Source organism: Camelus ferus, chromosome 4 (genome assembly GCF_009834535.1).
Source record: "Camelus ferus isolate YT-003-E chromosome 4, BCGSAC_Cfer_1.0, whole genome shotgun sequence".
NCBI classification, from domain to species: Eukaryota; Metazoa; Chordata; class Mammalia; order Artiodactyla; family Camelidae; genus Camelus; species Camelus ferus.
Genome location: NC_045699.1, coordinates 44250853 through 44270465, shown reverse-complemented (window position 1 = coordinate 44270465; position 19613 = coordinate 44250853). Strand labels below are relative to the sequence as shown.

Sequence of the window (19613 nt, the reverse complement as noted above, 5' to 3'; positions counted from 1 at the left end):
TCTGCACCCATTTCAAATGCACCTGCTTGGCAAGGTGGTTAATTTCTTTAAAAACAAAAACGCGGCCTGCGCCCGCTTAAGTGCCGGGATTTGCACCTAAAGAGGTCACCGACCCCACGCACCCAGCAGAGGGCCGCGACACCCAGACGCTGGAGTTTGTAGAAGGTGCAGCCGCGAGGCCAGGGATCCCGGCTCGCTTGTGGTCGGTACCTTTGCGTTAGAGCGCGGGCTAGCGCCCGGCTCCGTCTGAAGCCTTCCTTCCCTCCCCCTCCAACCCCCTATAAAAGTCCAGGGCGGCGCGGCGGCGGCATTGCTGCTCTCCCCGCCTCCCGCACTGCTCCGGCTCGGCCCGGCCCGGCCCGGCCCGGCCCGGCCCGTCTGGCCAGCTGAGCAGTCCGGGCCGCACAGCGCGGACACCCTTTCCCAGCTCGGGGCCGGCAGTGCGGGGCAGCACGCTGGGGCGCAGCGTGTCTGGGGACATCTTGTGATGTTGGCGAGAACAGGACATGATCTCACATGGCGAGAAGCTCTTTAGTTCCTTAATCATTTCACGGTGCCTTCGGACGCTTTTTTTCCACCTAAAACGTTTAGTTTCAGCTCAGTGATCAGCTACCCCAGCTCGGCGGGGGAGCGGAAGGCTTGAATTATTCCGACCTGTGAGCGGCCCCTGGCACCTAAAAAAAAAAAAAAAAAAAAAAAAAGAAGCACAAAAAAGTGGAAACTTTTTTCCCCCTGTCCATTCCATCAAGTTCTGAAAAATCAAAATGGATTTAGAGAAAAATTACCCGACTCCTCGGACCGGCAGGACAGGTAGGACGGTGATACGGGCTCGAGGCGTGCTAACTCAGAGACCCAGCCGGGCGCTGGTCCTCAAGCACGTCGGCCCTGGGGGAGGGGGTCCGCCTCATTTTCGCAGGGATTGCGTATCTGTCTGCGGCACGTTTCTTCTCACCAATCTGTTCACACACTTCTGCATCAGTCCAAGTGTCTGAGGGTTTGCCTGTGTTTTTCTCTGAGAGTTTATGTGAGTGTTTATCTGGGGGTCTGAAAGTTTGGGTCTGTGTGTTTACATAGGGGCTCAGGTCGTGCATGAGTGACAATGAGTTTGTGTGTCCCTGTATAAATAATACCAAAATTTCTGAGTGTGTGTTGGAGAATTTTTGTGACTGTGTATGTGTATCTTTATATTCATGAGTGTTATTATGCATTTGAGTTCGTGTTCCTGAGTACTGTTCTTTTGAGTATCCAAAATGTGTCTATGAGTGGCAAATATATATATATATTTTGTATGAGTGTCTGAGTGGCAAATATATATATATTTTGTATGAGTGTCTGAGTGTACATCTACTCCTTTAAGGGTCTGTGTTCACCTGTCACATCCCAAGTGGTTCTGGAAGTGAGAATAAGGTGGTTACACCGACCCCTCCATTTTTGGATGTCAACAGCTGTTCACTGTATACATGCCAGTTTACAAAAGTGCTTGCCTCTAGGCACAAAATGGGTCTAGGGTCTGTGGGGGTCTGTTGTACTAAGCCTACCATCAGCCAGGCTCAGGTCCCATTCTGTTGAGAGAACAGGAGTGGAGGTGTGCAGCTCTTCAGTGTGTGGTGTATACTGCTTCACTCTGTGAGTACTGTTGAGCCTACCGTTCGTATAAAAGTGTCTCCTGTTGCAGACACAACCTTGACGAGTGAGAAGAGGCAGCCTACCTGTACGCTAGTCATGACATTTCTAGGGACAACCCCCTCAGTCTGCCTTAGCTTTTACCTAGACAGGTCTTTGCCACTGGGGTGTGTGTGTGTGTGTGTACTGTATGCTCAGGTTTATCTTGTGGGTGCCAGGAGGAGAGCACAAGTGGGTGGACATGTGTGCATAATCTGGGCATCCAGTTCTGAACCTGTATGCACAGAGACCTTCCTGCCACAGAGCCAGATATGCCTTCCTCAGGCCCAGGCAAGGGGTGGCATGGTGTGTTTATGTCTGAGAGGAGGTGACAGGCAGCAGAAGGCCTCTGTCTGCCCTGAGGTAAAAGCCAGGTATGGGAACCTCTTTTACTCACTAGGCCAAATGTGCTAAATCCCCATCCAAACACGCTTCTGGCCCTGAAAGAACTTCCCTTCCCCCATCTCTGTGGATCTGAGCCCCTACCTCTACCTCAGCCCTAAATACAGGTCAAAAAGCAGAGAGAGAGAGGGGTGAACTTGTAACTCAAGCCCAGGGAAACTCCCTAGGCATATACGTGTTTCCAAAATCATAACTGAAGAGAAGTGAAGGCAGAAATCTAAGAGGCAGGGAATTGAAGAGGATTCCCCAGGGTGAAGGTGCAGGAAAGGGAACCTGGAAACCCCCTCTGCTCCTTCCCCTACTCTCCCCATACCCCCATACCCCGCTGCGGGTCCCTTAGTAGGTAAGACTCCAGAGGTGTCTGCACCAGGGACAAGGGGGTGTGATGGCTTGGGAATGGGTCAGAGGCCTGTGAGGGTCCCATAAAGGGTCTGTGTGGCTGGCCCGGCTGCCTCTCCTGACAAGCTGTCTACGAAGAATGTAATTCATGGCGGTCGATGGGCTCTTTGATTAGTTCAATAGCCTGAATAATCGTTTAATCAATAAAGCATTTCATTCCTCTGTGAGACAGGCCTGGGTGGGGCTGGGGGCCCCTAGGCTGGCCAGAGTTTAAAAATCTGGAGAGCCACGCCCCCTCTTCACCGTCGGGTTGGGTAAGGGCCCTGCCCGGGAAAGGGCGGGTATCTCAGGTAACACTACACTTCCGTCTGTCTGCACCAGTCTGGGCCTCCGCTGGGGAAGAGGCAGGAGCTGAGAAATTGGCCAGGCTGAGGGGGTCTCAGTCTGGTTTTTGGGTTTTTGCTGGGGCTTCTCCCCTCTCCCAACTCTGAGGCCTTTTATGGGTCACTTGACGGCCCTTTCCTTCCTTCAGAACTATATTCCATACCTTTTCTTGACCTCAGTTTCCCCATTTGTATATTGGGGAAGTCAGATATGCCCTTCTACCTGTAAATCTGAGGTTGGATGTAGTCAGAACTGAGCTGGGAGCCACTTAAAGATCTTCTTCTCTAGCCTCTTCCTTGTGGTAACAAAAAAGGAAAAACTGAGGTCCAGAGAGGGACATGGATTTATCTGAGACCATACAGAAGAAGGTATGGAGGGAGTAGGACTGAAAGGTGATTTTTCCGCTCTTAAACCTCTCATTCTTGCTAGAAGACACCTCCTCCCCACAGGCCCCCCTGGAGAGAAAGGACTATTACAAGAGTTAGCTAGGTGGGAATTAAGGAGTCCCAAGGCAGGGAGGCTGGGATAGGCTGAATACTGCCTGCCTGGATATTGGCATCCATTCCCCCGGCTCTGGAATGAGCCTGGTGGAATAATTCCCTCCACCCATGGAGCTTCATCTTTCAGAACCTCTGGAGGCCTCATCTCAGGGGTTCTTTCCCCCCATTAGACACATGAGGAAGCTGAGCCCTAGGAGGAGGGAAAGAGAGAAAGGTAGTACCAGAGCCCCTGGCCTTCCGGTGCGCTGGTAAGGATAACAAACCTTGGTAAAGGCACTTTACACAATTCTTGAAAAATCTGGTTAAATTCACCTCGCTTTTTCTTCCACATCCACAATTCCTACAAACAGACTTGGGCCAGGTACAGGAATCACTCAAGAATCAATCGTCTCTGACCCAACTAGCTGACTAACTTAGGGCCAATTGCTTTCTATCTTTGATGCTTTTAAAATGAGGGTTAGAGAGGATCCACCGAGTTAGGACAGCACCACTGTAGCATCTCTGGCTTTCTCCAACCGAGCAACCAATCTGAGCTCTGTAGGTCTCGCTTTTCCCAGAGAAAGAACAGGGAAATGGGCTAGACCTGGACTTTGGGAGTCTGGAGTTGATCTCAGGCCCACGGAGCGCCATAGCAGCCCCAACATCCAGACACCGCTGGGCACAGGAGGGGCTGGCCTAGAGGAGGGAGTAGGGAGGCAGGAAGGGAGTGTGTTCCGAGTAAAGCCCGGTTTGTGGCTAAAGATAGAGGTGGATGTTTCTCTGCATGTGGCTTCTCAAACATTATTCTCAATGAGCGTTCTTTCAATAGCAAAACTTCCCAAGGCAATTTGATTTACACAAATTGAATTTCTTTCCCGAGGGTTTCCTTTCCCTGGCCTCCTCCCGCTTAGCAAAAAGCCAGACTCAAAGTCATGGTGAGAGAGGGTAGGAGTGGGGGGGGGGGGGACAAAACCATGAGACCGTTGTGCATGGCGTCACCTACTGCACTCAGCACAGAGTCGTGGAGACCAGTTCCCAGATAGCCTGTCTCTCCTGGACCCAGACTGTTGGGCTAGTGAGCTGTCGGAGGCAGGACTGAGGCGCAGTGCCTGGCTTGGTCAAGGAATCGCTGTGTATCAAAGTAACTTCTCTGGGCCTTGTTTAGTGGCCTGTAAAGCTGAGTTAGGTGGCCAGGATATCTGATGGCGCTTCTTGGCATTAGAAGTTCCAGGAAGCCAGCAGGCTCAGGTGGCTCTAAATAACCCCGCACCCAGAGGGAATTCCCTCTGCTCCACACTAAAAGGTGAGAAAGAGAGCTGCTTTTGCCACCCAGCTTAGGCTGCTCAACACCATCCTGAAGCCAAAAGCCTTGTGTGTGAAATGGGAATTTGAGCTCTTTCTGTTCAGGTAATATATGTGGTTCCATTCTACCCCAGCAATGCTTCTGGGATTCGATCCAAGCTACACTAGTATCAGAAGGAAAACTGGTTCGTATGGGCATATCCTAGCTGGGTTCTTTGATTTGGCAGCATACAACCACCCTCCACCCCACACCCCAAAAAACACCCTGCTATCCCAGGAGTGGCTCTGGAGAAACCCTTAAGAAACAGGTTTCTAGCTAGCAGCATTTCCTCTACCCAAGACTTGCTATGTGATCTTGGACAACTTGCATCCCATCTTGGCCTCAGGTTCCGCATCTGTAAAATGGGAAATGTATTCCCTTTTAGCTCTAAGACTTTAGAATCTGAGTTTCTAGGTCTGAACTGGAGTGGGGCTGGAGGTGGAGGTGTCATGGGTTGCATTCTTCAGGGCATCCCCATACTCCCACCTCCCCGGTGGGAATGTAGAGCCACCACGTCGAATTTTTAGTCCACTTCTAATCTATAGAGTGCCACCGGGTGGAGCGAAGTAGGGAACCCTAACTCATCCCCTTCCCTCTACGATGTTGCCATCTTCCTGCTCCAAGTCGGGGGAGGGTGTGTGTGGAAGACCCGGACAGGCGGGGTTCTTGACAAAGGAGAGATAATGCCACCACTCCTCCCCAGTGCATACTGCAGCCTCCAGGGACCCCAGAGGTCTGCCTGGGGCTGTTTTCTGCAGCTGTGCCCTGGAGCGGGTGGGGACGGTGTCAGCACCGGAAACTTAGCTACCGTTTAGGGGCAGCTGGGTCTGGGACGGGAACAGAAGGTGGGCCAGAGCGCTGATCCCATGGAGGAGTGTGAGAAATTGGGCAGAGGTAGAGAGAGGAGACTGAAGCAGAGAATGACCTGGGAGTCCTCCCAGGGTCGACCTGTGCTCTGCTCTCCTTACAAGCCCAGTTCCGGAGCAGGCATCACAAAGCCCTTCTTTTGGTGGATTTATATTTATATAGAATGAATCTGAAGCGGTGGGTCTTGGGAACACTCCCACGAGCTTCTGGGACAGGGGAGTCTTCAGAAACTCTGCCAGGGCTGGGCTCCGGGCACATGTAGGTGCTCACAGAAATAGGTGCTTCCTGGATATAGAATGGCTGTCACTTTTCAAAGTCCATTTTCTTTGACTGTGGTCCAGGGCTTCACATTCCCAAGAAACTGAGTCTCACTGGTCAAAGACCCTGCCCTTCTGGACTAAAAATGTTCTGCTAGAAATCCACCAATTTTGTCTTGAAAAGTGGCAAGAACTTCCCCAGGAAAGGAATAGTCGGGCTTTCTTGACAACTGAAAGCTGCAGCATAGTAAATCACCTAGCGCAGCTCTGCACTACCCTTGCAGATTGAAAGCGCTTTCCCACCTGCCTGCTTTAGGCATTCTCATTAGTGCTGGAAGAGGCTGGGTTCATTGAGTTCCCAAGAGGCCTAGCTCCAGATGCAGAATTGCCCCTGTAGACAGAATCTTTCAGCTGTGCACATCATGATCCCCCAAAGTGTCTGGCAGCTCCTGGTCTGAGACTGGAAAGAGGGACTAAAGGCTCAGTGCTTGAGCATCCTGGTCCAGAGCATCAGATAGATCCCTTCCCCAGGAGAACCCTGGTTATTAACTTTAAAGAAGTGTGAGGTTTTTCTCCTCTGCGTCTCTGCCTACAGTTAGCTCAGAATTGGGGATCCTTGTTAGAACGAGGGAGGAGGGTGGATGAGGAGGTGGTGGCATAGGTTTAATAAGCACTTGATAAAACTATGAGATATTTCCGCTGGAAGGAGCCTTTATTAAAGTCGCGGTAAGCCAATTCTGCCCATTTTACAGATGAGGAAACTGAGGTCAGAACCGAGCAGATGTGCGCACACTACGTTTCCATTGCGAGTCTGATGGTGCTTAAATTGAAAGCCAGATATCTACTGGGCTCCTTGTTTTCCTCCAACATCCATTGTGTGTGTGTTTGGGGGGGGGTCTTCTTGAGACTATACTCCAACCCATCCCCGCCTTGGTTGCCTCCAATCCTTCAGGGTATCCCAGGGTCCCAGTGCCGCGTCAGGGAAACCAGGCTCCCGCCAGACCTGCGGCGGGACTCTCCAGGCACTATGTGGATTCCCCTTCCCCCTCCCCCAATCCGCGCTCCGCTAGGCCTTCGCCTCGCGCGTTTGTCAATGAACGTGGCGCCGCAGCCTGGGCCCCGCCCCCCATTCTCTCCCATTGCCCAGGTATCGGCTAATCAGGCGGAGCCCGCCGGTTGCTCAGCCAATGGGACGATGTCTCGGGCCAGAGCCGGTTACCACCTCTCTGATTGGCTTGATGAAGCGTGATTGGCAGGTTAGCCCCCGCCCCGCCCCCGCCCGGAGGGAGGCTGAGCCCCGGGCGGCGCTGTCCACACGCAGCGGGTCCTGAAAGCGGCTCCGGGGCGGCGTGGTGGAGCACTGTGCGCGCCGAGCAGGCGGAGGGCTAGAGCCGGCGGCGGCAGCGGCAGCGCGGGCAGTCAAAGCCGACAGAGGCTGTATTTCAGTATTGGTAGTCCCGGCGGCCTCGGTGGAGGGGATCTTACTCTCTTCTCTGTCCCTCGCTCTAACGCCTGGGGCAGGCGCGGCGGCCGTCCCGGAAGAGGCAACTGAAAGACACTCGAATCAGACCTCCGAGAGAAGGGAGAGGAAGCTTGAAGAGTTAGTGGGTGAGAGGTAGATTCTCAGGCGATGAGGAGACTGTCGTTGTTGTTCGTATTCTTGGCTCCGGCGATGGGGGAGCAGCGGGGCCCGCGGGAACTTTGAAGACAGTGGGTTCCAGGGTGTGAGGGCTGCAGGCTCCCGGGGACTCCGGAGTCTCGGCCCCAAGTCAGTGGCATAAGGGTCTTAGAACCCGGTGGGGCCCCAGCGCCGCCAGAGAAGAAGTTCTTTGCAACTTCTTCCGAGACGTCGGAGAGCCGGGTGGAGAGAGGCTGAAGCAGCAAGTCCGAGATCCAGAGACTCAAAGAAACAGAAAGAGAAAGGATCTGGTGGAGACCGAAGTGTCGAGGAGAGACTCCAGAGGCAGCGAGGCTGCGGAACCAGCCTGTCAGCCCGTGGGCCTCACTGCCCCCTGAGTGAAGCCAAGGGCTGTGTGTCCCACAGGCCTCCTTAAAGCCACTCCTAAGGAGGCCGGGGGCTCCAGGCCGTCCCGGAGGCAGGCCCCTAAACTATGCCCCCGAAGCTGCTGGCGCCTTGGCGGCATCTAGCCCAGGCCGGGTGCGAAGCCGCTGCCTGAGACAGCCCGGGAGGGAGCTACCAGGAGTTGGACGCACCACTCGCAGACCGACTGCACTAGCGCCGTTTCCCGCCTCTAGGCGCAGCTCTCGGTGATCTCCGGCAGGGAGGCTCTGAGAGGCCCTGAAGCTCCCGCAGTGATTTCTGAGCCCATTTCGCACAGTGCTCGGCCTGGCGGCGTGGCTCCCTAGCCGCGCTGGGCAGCCCCTTGGCGCCGAGAGGCGGCAGCGTGGGCCGGCCTGCAGTCTGGAGCGCCCTGATGGAAATACACTGTAAGCACGACCCGTTTGCATCCATGCATAGTAAGTAGGCGGCGAGCTCGCTTCTCTCACTCTCCCGCCGGGACGGGGTTGGGGGTGCCGGACCGCGGGGCAGGTACTAAGGACGGGAGGATCCAGGACTTCTGTGGCTACGCAGTAAACTTTGCAAAGTACAGGGCTCCCAGGCATGGTATGTGGAACAACGCGCCTGGCCGACTGGGCCAGAGCACCTGGCACCAGGAATCCCGCCTCCAGCAACGGGTAGTGTAGGCAGCGAGCTGCAGCCTTTCCGAGGCTCCAGCAGCAACATCTCAGCGTGTCGAGAGAATCCTGGCTCTGACCCGGAGAGGGCTCTGGGCCAGGCTAGTTGGAGGGCACAAAGCTGTAAGAAGAGGTCATTCTGAGTCTCAGACAGCACCCCACACCCCAACCCCAGTGGTGTCTTTTTCAGCCGTGGGTCTGAACAAAACTGGAGCTTGGAGGGAAAGTGGGGCCTGTAGCAGTGCATGTGTGCTTGTATGTGTGGAGGAAGAGGTTGAGAGCTAGGTGAGGATACCAAGTCCAGAGCTCCAAAAGCGTCCTGGAGTTGAGGAGTGGGATTTGAAAAATCAATGAAGTAGCGTTCCCTGAGCTGAGCTTCTGATTAGAAGCCGCCAGTTCATACAGAGATCCTTAAAGGCACTATCAAGTCGTCTCTGCAGGACGCTTGCCTCTTGATGGCTTCACCTCTTAAAAAGAAAATCAAAAAGAAGCCGGTTACCATACAGGCACCCTTGCTTTCTGAAAGATGCCGTGTGTGTAGGAGACGGGAAGGGTCATTTTGGGCACAGACGAGGCTGGTTGGTTGCCTGACCCGCTGGGATCTGCCAGTTCACCCATTAGCACAGCCTCCTGTGAGATAAGCGCTCCTCTCACGGTGAGTTAACGCCGGATTAGATTCGGAGATTTCGAGGAAATTCCAAGTGGAACGAATCGTATTTCCCTTCTGAGCGCTGCAGGGCTGGGCCAGAGTAAGGCACCAGGCTTCGGCGGTATCCAGCCAGATGCCCAGCTTAAGTCCTCATGGGCCGCTGGTCAAGGAGTCACTCCTGGGCTGTGAACCCTCCCCAAGCCTTCAGACAGCCCAGGATCCTGCTTCCTTAGCCTTGGGTCCTCTGTTTAACAAAGGCAGCAGAGACCCGGCTGGAGAGAAGTCGAGCTTCCTGGGGCGAATATGTTCATTTCTGCCCTGAAGGGCCGAATGGCCTGGTAAGCAGGGAAATGCTGATCTAGGCTCCTGGGGCTGGCTGCGGGCAAGTCAGTTTCTCTTTGTGTCAATTTCCCGAGTCCGAGGTCATCCACCAAAGCTGTGAGGAGATTTGTGCAGAGAAGCCGCTTGCTTCTGTCCTAGCCCAAACGATTCCTCACCATTTGGGGCCTGTGCCAAAACGGTTTCCAGTCCATGATGACCCCAGCACCCCCGGCAGCCTTTTCCTGCGCAGACAGCTGGGCTCAAGGGAGGCTCTGATATCACAGAGTGAGCCAGAAAACAAACGAGTTGGGGTCAGTACTCTGAGAGGTGAGCAAGCTGGTAGCTCAGCCAAGGAGCGATTGGGGGACAAAAATGGGGAGGGCTGGCCCCTGCGCTTCTATCCTTGCCTGCGGGAATCCACAGACCCTCACTGCCTTCTGCACAGAGCCTGGCGGCCCAGAGGTCATGCCTGGGCCCTTGGGGAGATGGCATCAGACCTGGTGGCCTCTCGGCTGTACATGAGGGTGAAGGAGGCAGCTCCTTCCAGGTGGGGGTTAGCCAACTGCAAATGCCTGTTTCTCTGTCCCTCCTTATCTCCGCTGTCCTTTGCCCCCTCCTTAAATAGTGCTCCCTCCTCCCATTTTCAATCTTCCCTGCAGGATGGTGGGGGCTGGGCCCCAGTCAGCCCAGCTTCCAGAGCTGGCTTCTCTGGAAATGCCCTTGGTTCTGATGCCCAAAGCTATTTGCTAGCACAATGTAGGCCTGGCTTTGGGGCCCTAGTTTGTTAGAGATTGAGTGGAGGTGTGCACAGTAGATCCTGAGAGGCTGCCTGGTTAGTAGAGGATAAGACCAAGTCCCATCTTCTCATCTTCCTTCCTGGCCTTAGTCAGTTTCTTCCCCCCAACTCCCTTCCCCTCTTCCCCACTGGAGCAGGGTAGCTTCTGTGGGGAAATTGTAGGGGGAGGGGCAGGCACTGCCAGGAAATGGGCTTCTATGTTTCTTGCCCCCACCCCCAGCTACAGGCGCAAGTTATAAAGCACTTTTATAGCCAGTCTCCTACCTGAGCGTCTACTAAACGTTCAGCTACACCCATTTTACAGAGTATGATATTGAGGTCAGAGAGACAAAAAGACTGACAGGAAGTTCATATGGACAAAACTTGAACCAGTCTTTGAGGATTTACGGAAGAGGAGAGAGAGGGACTCAGACTCCAGAGACTGGGCGGTGAACATTTGGGTGGCTACACACAAGTGCAAGGTGCTATCTGTCTGGCTTAACTATGTCTGTATTCATGGCACCACTATCCATGTGTGCCAGCACCTGTCTGCCAGTTAGAAAGTCCATTAAGGAGACTTCATCCCTGCCCTTTCCCCATGTTTCTGTTTGCATGTTTGTGTGTTCCTTCATTCATCCTCTCCCGTGCCAATAGGAGGAATTTCAGTGACTCTGTGGGTCCTTCAGTTCAATCTACCACTGAGTCAGCACAGACCCTCTCCCCAAGTCTCTATGCCCAGCCATGGTCTTTGGGGGTGTGGACAGGGGCGCTGTGGTGGGCAGCATGTCCTTACCAGGGCCTGAGGAGCATCTGTGGAGGCCAACACCTTCTAGACCAGAGCCACAAAGGCCCCAGGGGCATCTGCAATTCAACCCTTCTCTCTTGCCCTCCCCTCCTCCAAACCCTGCTCTCTCAGCCCTGTGGGAGTGGGCTGTGTTTCCCTTGTCTGTTTCCTGGCCTCTGCCTTGATTTGTTCGTATCTGTCTCTGTGTCAGTCTCTCTGTAAATTCTACTTGACTCTGAAAAGTATAGCTGAGTCCGTGTCTCCCCCCCACCCCCAGCACCTCCCACAGGAGGAGCCCTCACTCAGTCCACAGGAAGTAGAGGCTGGGACTTGGGTTCTCTGAGAAAGTGCAGGGCTGAAGCTGGGCTCCCAGAAAACAAAGGTCTCCCCCTCCACAGATGTCCCCTGTCCTCCAAATGCCCCTTGCTGGGCTTCCTCTGTTTTCTCTTCTTTCTTCTTGCCTCCCACTGTACACTGCATCCGCCTTTCTTTCCATTCTCTTTCCCATTCTGGCAAGTTCATTCCTTTTTTCTCCTCCTCTTCATTTATAACTTGAGGCCTCCCTTCCAGGCTCTCTCTCCTTGTTGTCTGTCTCATGTCATCTAGTTCTCGCTCTTTGTAACCTTCCCCTCACACCTCTTCCTTGTTTCTTTCCCTGTCCTCCTGCCTCCCTTCTCTCAGGTTTCTGGTTTCACTTCTTTCCAATAAGTGAGAGACATTGCCTTTTCAGGCCACAGTTTTAAATCACCAGCTTGCCACCCTTGAAATGCTCTTTTAGATCGGACTGAGACCGAAACAGAGAGGGCCAAATGGGTTTGGGGGCCTTTCCTGGAAGTTGAAGGACATAGGGGGTTTCCAGGTTATGCTGGGTCTGGTGTTAGCAATGGACATGTGGATCAGACTCTGGAAGGGCCTGGTAGCCTGGCCTTTGGGGTCAAGACTAGAGGGTATGGGATCTGCTGTCACCTAAGGGTGTCTGATCCTTGGGGTTTTTTTTCCCATGATGCAGATGGTCCCCAAAGCTCACTGTCCTGTAGGACTGCTTTTGGTATTTAAGTCCTCTGAAGGTTGCCACTGTGTTTTGGGCAGAAAATTTAAATTGCCAGTAGTGTAGAGAATAGGCATTCGCAGATGGCACCAATGCCTGGACTAACAGTTATCTCAAAAGTGTGCTCAGTGCTTTTACCTTCCTTTTTGTCCTCTTAGATGAGCTTTTGCCAATTTTGAATTTACTTTCTTCTTAAATCCAGCCTGTTACTGAAAGACCCATATAACACTTTTTTTTTTTATTATTAGTATTCTCAACCCCAGAACAAAGCTTTCTTAAAACCCTTGACCAGGGTGGCTGCAGTCTTTCTGTTTTAGATGAACTATGCAATTGTGTTCCTAAATGCAAAATCCTGTTTGGGATGGTTTTCCTTTTTCTTATGTCTGGAGTGTTTTAGAACAATAAAAACTGATTAAAGCTCATTTTGAAAATTGGAGAAATTCAGCTTAGAACTAGAATTAACTACTGTTGTTATCTATAAAAATTTTTTTTTTCTTGGAATCAGTCTGAGCTTGGACTTTGGGGAAATATTCAATTCAGACTCTCATGGGAAACTTCAGTGAATCGCTTTGGCAGGTTTTAGGAAATGGGTTATGTTATGAGTAGTTTTCCCCCTCTATTTCGGATATTGTTCATGAACCTGGATAATAGTTGATTGCTGGCGGGGGGTGAGGGGTTGGGAATAGCTGAGATAAGGTGGCTATTTTATATTTTAGAGTTGAAGGGTGTGTGTGTGTGTGTGTGTGTGTGTGTTTGTGTGTGTTTGTGTGACCTCTGAGATGCCCCTGGCTTCCCTGGTACAGTTCAGTCCTAGGCAACTCCCAGTTTAGGAGGAGATTTCCCACTCCTCGGCCTCTGAGCTTCTAGCAGCATTGGTAAATGCTTGGATGTGGCTTCTGGCTTTTGACAGTCCTCAGTGATGACAGTTAGTGGCTGATTAACAGCTACAAGGTCAGTGATGTTACACTGGTTCACTCTGTGTTTACTGGTTTGGCTCTTCATTTACTTGGATCCTTGTTTCCCTCCAGATGGACCTTGATGTAAGAGAAGGGAACTTATCGAGTGGAGGAGTTACTTTCCTGGGATCCTTTTACTTAAAATCCACCCCAGAGCCCCTGTAAAACCTGGGACTCGGAAGCCTTCTCCAGCTTCTTTATTTCCCCTGAACCAACTTAAAGCTGCTCATCAATTGCAAAACACTCCCAAAATTCCAGGGAACCTCTTTTATAACAAATCCTAATGCAGTAGAGTGGAATGTGATCCTTTGACCCATTTTTTTGTGTGCTCTGAGAGGGTACAGTGGTCAAGTCTGTATGACAGCCTCACTTTTTTTGTTTGTCTATTTTCCCCTGTCTTTATTGAGGTATGAGCCTCATCTTCTTAAGGAAAGAGTTTTTATCAAGGCAGTGGTTGAGTTTTGTCCAGTACTCTACTGATACTATTTTAAAAATTATTTTTGTCCTTAGCCCTTGAATCAGACTGCTGATTTAAAAAAAAAAAATTTTTTTTTCCTGAGATCTAGGTTTATTAGAGTAGTCTTTTTCACTTTTAAAGATATTTGTTTAAAGGAAAAGAGTTTCATTTTTAAAATTCTCTTTAAATCTTATGTATTTCAAAATGTATTTTCTCCCCAAGATCTTTCTTAGACCTAGCATCTTAGACCTTAGCATCATGTATGTAATAAGTTGCATCCCTAATATAGATTGAGGTTTTCACTTACTCTATTGTTCAAAAAAATTACAAAGAAAATGCTAGTAACTAAAGGAAACAGTATGGGGATGCCTGCCATCAACAGCCCAACTGAATGGCTGATGATGGACAAAGGTTAAGGTTAATTTTAAAAAGCAGTCTGAGGTGCTCCTATAGCCTGCACAGTCAGACTCTGGGCTCAAGACATCCAACCCACAGCCATTTCTGATCAGAGGGGCTCTGGGTGCTCAAAACAGAGCTTCTACTCCTATGTTACTGGTTCTAACCACCCTTTCCCTTGCTTTTTGTTTCTGATCTGTTTCAGGACATGGAGGAGTGAATCAGCTTGGGGGGGTTTTTGTGAACGGACGGCCACTCCCGGATGTAGTCCGCCAAAGGATAGTGGAACTTGCTCATCAAGGTGTCAGGCCCTGCGACATCTCCAGGCAGCTTCGAGTCAGCCATGGTTGTGTCAGCAAAATTCTTGGCAGGTAAAAGCAAGAGCTTCAGGCTTCCCTTGATTTTTCAGATAATGACCTAAAACATGACCCAGCAGCTGTCCAATGTAGCAGTGTCACAGTGAGAATCGCGGTGGCACTTCTCCCACGTACACAGTACTTTAAAGTTTGCAAAGCCTTTTCAAGGGACCATTCAATTCAAAGTAGTCCTGGGAAACCCCTGTTATGGAATGAGGTGACTCAAATAGGAGGGTGACATGTTTTCTGAAAGCCTGGTGAATTATACCAAAGAACCCAAGAATACGAGGCTCTTGGGAATCTCCCCTACACATCTTAGGTGAGATCAGGGTCTGAGCAGGGCTGGGTGGAAAATCCACAAGTTATAAAATCACATAACCAGACTTCAATGTTTCGTGTTAATGTTTTCAAAAAGCACATTCCATTTTTAAAAGGCAGCTGTCATTTTCAGTTTTGGGTTAACATCTACCTTATTATTTTGGGCTGCAGTATTTTCCTTCTATATGTTTTGTTTCCTTCATAGTGACAGGCATCCTAAATATATATTAAATTAGAGAAGGGGAAAAAGAAACCCAAACAAATACTAACTCAGTTCTGACATTTGAAAGTTGCCACTTGACCTGGCGATTTGCTGCAAGCAAAATACTAACAATGCCTATTTTCCCAGAGGGCTCTGCAGCCTCTTAACGCACCTGTTTATTTTCTCGGGTGAGACGGTCCAGGGAAGCTTGTTTTGAGATGAGGAGACAAATCTAAAGGGCGAAGTGACTGACTCAGATCCATCCAGCCAGTCAGCACTGAGGCCAGGAAGAGGCCTTAAGGATTCCTAGATCATCCACATCTCACCATACCCCCCAAACAAAGCCACAAGTGTGTTTCTAGGCATGTGAAGTGGTTATAGGTCTGCCCCAGCAGCCAGGAACATTCTTGGGTTTAGTTGTTCAGTGTTCTCCCAGGATTTCTCTTGCCAGATCAGAAAACAACCTTTGGCCTGCAGCTTGCATTATGGTTGGAGAACAGATGCCTGATTAGAAAATAAATATTTTGAAGTATGTCAGTGTCATCGTGACTTTCTGCTTTCCCTCTCGTCTGCTGGGATTTGAGAAATTCTCTCAGATGGAGGGAACAACAGTTTTTAACCTTGAGAAAACTTCTAGGGGACAAGAGAAGAAGTTGCAGGGTCTGGCAGCCCCTTTAGGAACCATATCCCCTGCCCTTCCTGGGTCATCTCAGCTGTGGAGAGTGTGGGCTCCACTCCTGTAACACTCAGCAGCAAATAAGCCCCAGCCCGAGTTCAAGAAGGAGATCAGGGCCACAGCGTCATGTTCTTGTTAGATGAGGGTTTTAGACCAGAGGACGAGAGTGAGAGGTGAAAGAAAAAAACAGAGGAGAAAGGAGATAGAGAAAAGGGAAAGAGAGAAAAGAACACAAAGAGAATGGAGATGGATTGATTTAAAAGAGAGAGCACAAGAAACAGAAAGATGAATGAAGACAAGATAGAGAGAGAAGAGAAATATTTTAGACCATCTCAGCGTCAGACTTTGGGAGCTGAGCGGACCTTTGATATCTTCCTGGAAAGCCTCTTCATTGTATGAAAGTACAGCGAGAGAGAAAGGAGACCCTTCCTTTGTTTTTGCTGAGATGTCTTTGCTGAGCCGAAATTTTTCTTGCTATTTGAAATCTTCTCCGGCCAGGATGCTGAGCCCTTCTCAGAGGGGATGTCCAGATGCCGGGTCCTCGTGTTCTGGTTCCCAGGAGCCCTCCACATCTCCCTTGGAGACTGAAGGAGACAGGGATCCTCCCAGGCCCAGCCAGCAGCCTCCCGCGGCCCGGAATAGATTTGTCACTAGGTAGAGTGGCACTCGGAAGTTACGCGCCGCGCCGGTGCCTGGCCGTTTAAGTTGTCAACAATAAATTGGAATTTCATAGCTCATTATTTTCATAACTAAGAACCACAGTGGACAAAATGTCACTCTAATTAGAACTGCCTTTTAAGAAACAAGTTCAGCCCTAAAACAGTGTGACTGGGAATTTCTAAACTGGAGGTGTTCTATCCACTGATTTTTTTTTTTTAAATTTTTGGTCACCGAAGAATCTGATGGGCGCACACGGGGTAACAGATTGTAGAGTGCATGTGGTGTGTGGTGGCTGTGGCTCTCAGAGGCTGCATGGCAAGGCAAACAGAGTCCCTGGGGCAGGCAGAATCATCTCGGGAAGGTGGCGGTCTGCCAGGAGTGTGGGCAGTCAGTTCACAGAGCTCAAGGCTCCGGAGGGGCTTGCGAGGCACAGCCCAGTGGCATGTGAGGCCCATTTAAATCCACCCAGAAAGCCTGGCCGTTGTCTTCTTTCACTGGAGCCTGGCTGGGAGGTTCAGGCCATTTGGAACTGGGTGGCATGTTACACCGTAATAAACACTAAGAGCATTTTAATTCGCAACACGTGCTCTTTATGTTTTGCAAAGCTTTTTCTTAACCATTCTGCATTCCTGTCTTCACAGCAGCCCTGCAAGGCAGGCAGGGGAAACAACCTTGTCTTATTCTACAAATGGGATAACTGAGGCCCAGAGAGGCTAAGTGAGTTGGTCAAGGTCACACAGCAATTTTATGTCAGAGCCACTGACTAGCACCTACACCTCTTTACTCTCAAACTAATGCTCTTTGCACCAAACTGCACTGTGTGTTAGTGGCTGTTGTTCATTTTATTGTGTATAAGCCAAAAGGCTGTGTGGCTGTTTTGTTGAGATGAAAGAATGGATATTTAGTCTGAATCCTTACCTGACATAGTTGCCAGTTGGGGTTTTCTGGAGTGTCAACGTTGCCTGCTAAGTTCTTGGCACATATGTAAGTCAAAAGGAAGGCAGAGACCTCTTGGGTCAAGACCATAGCCTCCTACATTTGGCCATGTGCAGGTGGGATGGATGGAGGGCCCTGGGCCCTGCCACTCCCAGCCATCCAAGCAGGGCAAGTGCTAGGGGGTGAGGGCTTCATCCTGCCATCCGCTCAGAGTCACGGCGTGAATATTACAGTCAAATTCAACTAACATATTTTGAGCACAGGGTTTTCTGTGTGTCTGTAATCCCCACCCCAAGACAGTGCCTGTTCTAACAGACCCTCTGTGACTATTGACTGAGTTAGTGAACGAGTGATAAGATGCACATGAAAATGCCTGGTAAACAGTAAAATTTTCTCCAATTGCATGGGATTATTACTAGTAGTAGTAGTAGTATTTTAATTTTTATAATTAAAGCAGCATCTTGCTCTCACGGGAAGAGCACTAGATTCAGAGTCAGGTTTGAAGGCCAGGGCTGTTTCTAAGTTCCAGAAGGGAGTTGGGCAAGTCACTTAATCTTCTGATCATCAGTTTTCCCTTTTGAAAAACCCTGCCAGCCTCTCAGGATTGGTGTGAGGATCAAGGTAATTAAAGGAAGACTCTTTAAAGAATTATGCCTAAATAATGAGCTGTTGTGTTGATAGCAACAAATGATTTTCTATTGTAAAATCGAAAGGATAATTGGAGGCTGCAGAGATTGCTGTGTGCTTTGATTGAGATACATTTTAAACTTCTGGCAAAATGTATTTTCTTGGATATTTTTAAAACCTGTTTGTGACTAATAACAATTTTTCAGCAATTACAGAAAGAGGGAGGACAGGTTAAGTTTTGCTTTATGGTCCAAATTTGTCCATGACTCACTCTTAATGAAAAATAGAATTTCTACATCCACATCACGGCACCTAAATTATCTCATCTGTTTCTAGAATATTCACTAACTTGGCCATCACCAGACTTACCCAGGCTGAGAATTTCAGCAACTCTTTAAATGTAACGAGTCATTGTTCTGGGTTACCTTTTGCACCCATCCCATGGGAGAATCACCACTTTCCCTTACCTATTATAAACTCTTGTTAGGTTGAAAAATTTCCAGTCATCCCTAAAATGTCTTTTTCGTTAAAATTTTTTTTTCAACTGCAAGATAATCTCCTTTGCAAGAGGAAGGAAGTCAAGAATTCTTCCGTAAATGTTGAGAGAGACATCCAGTGAAGGCTCAGATTCAAAAAAGGAATCAAGTAATTTTTCTCCCCTGAAATGATCTTTCGTGGCATTTTCTCCCTGGTCTCGATTTTTCTGTAAAACCCTGACATCCTATTTGCGTTAACGAGGAAGAGCTGATAGCATGGAAATGTCCTTAGAAACAGCGATTTACCTCAGGGGAGGTCCCCAGAAGAGCTGCTGTGACTTGCGGTTGGTTTTTTTTTTTTTTTTTTTTTTTTGGATTGCTTGGGTTTTGACTTATATTTAACTCATATTTCCAGTTAGTTCTGGAATCCAACTCTCTTTTTAATTTTACATCAGGGTTATTGTTTTTCTCTTAGGGAAAAAGAAGTTACATTTTCGGGGATGGTTTCACAGAATGCAGATGGGGCTGCTAGAGGTTGGATGAGCTGGCAAATTAAAAGCCAACTTTCTGGGGAAATTTTAGCTCAGGAGGCTGGGCCACAGTCCCAGTTTGACCACTGGGTCCTGTGTGACGCTGGGCAGGCCGTTTAACCTCTACGGATCTCTGTTTTATATCTGTAGATGGGGACTTATTTGTTTATTCATTCACTCATTCAAAACATTTATGTGCTTTAGAAGTGTCTTGGGGATCAAATGGGAAAACCGACTGGAAAATTGTCTATAAACTGTCAAATGGTAGATAAGTGTAACAGAATTAATTAATTAATTAATGCATAGCATTCCGACCTACACTGTCCAATAGAAATATAAAGTGAGCCATGTATGACATTTAAAATTTTCTAGTAGCACGTTAAAAAAAGGAAAAAGAACCTGGGACAATTAATTCTAATTATATATTTTATTTAACCCAATGCATAAAAAAGATGATCATTTCAACATGTAACCAATAGAAAAATCATTAATGAGATTTTTTTACATTGTCTTTTTGTACTAAGTTTTGAAAACCTGGTGTGAATTTGATGCTCACAGCAGATCTCCATTCAAATGAGCCACACTTCAAATGTTCAAAAGCCACATATGGCTAATTGTTACTGTATTGGACAGCACAGATCTGGATGTTTCTGGACAGAGCAGTCCATTATTTTGTTACCGATGTTCATTTTCCTGGTTTCTCTTGGCTAAACTCATTTCTCCTTGGGTCCTAGGTATTATGAGACGGGGAGCATAAAGCCTGGGGTAATTGGAGGATCCAAACCAAAGGTTGCCACACCCAAAGTGGTGGAAAAAATCGCTGAGTATAAACGCCAAAATCCCACCATGTTTGCCTGGGAGATCAGGGACCGGCTGCTGGCAGAACGGGTGTGTGACAATGACACAGTGCCCAGCGTCAGTTCCATCAACAGGTAAGGGGCTGGTGCCTGTGGGAGACTAAGGACCTGGCTGAGGTGGGGGATCCTGGGAGCTCTGCATGTGCCTTTTTAGAAACGC

General features: G+C 49.4%; 1 protein-coding gene across 2 annotated transcripts in view; it reads left to right on the top strand.

Annotated features, from left to right (window-relative positions):
- Window positions 1–298: 298 nt before the first annotated feature.
- Window positions 299–19613, top strand: part of PAX5 (paired box 5) — a 182001-nt gene continuing 162686 nt past the window's right edge. Inside the window, exons 1-3 of one of the 2 annotated variants that reach the window (XM_006187796.3) lie at window positions 299–810; window positions 14021–14186; window positions 19331–19528. In XM_006187796.3, the coding sequence (XP_006187858.1) occupies window positions 765–810; window positions 14021–14186; window positions 19331–19528 (410 nt within the window). In that variant the 5' untranslated portion in view covers window positions 299–764. Of the gene's footprint in view, window positions 811–6959; window positions 8211–14020; window positions 14187–19330; window positions 19529–19613 lie in introns of those variants that run through there. The other variant, XM_014561863.2, reaches the window with a different exon arrangement.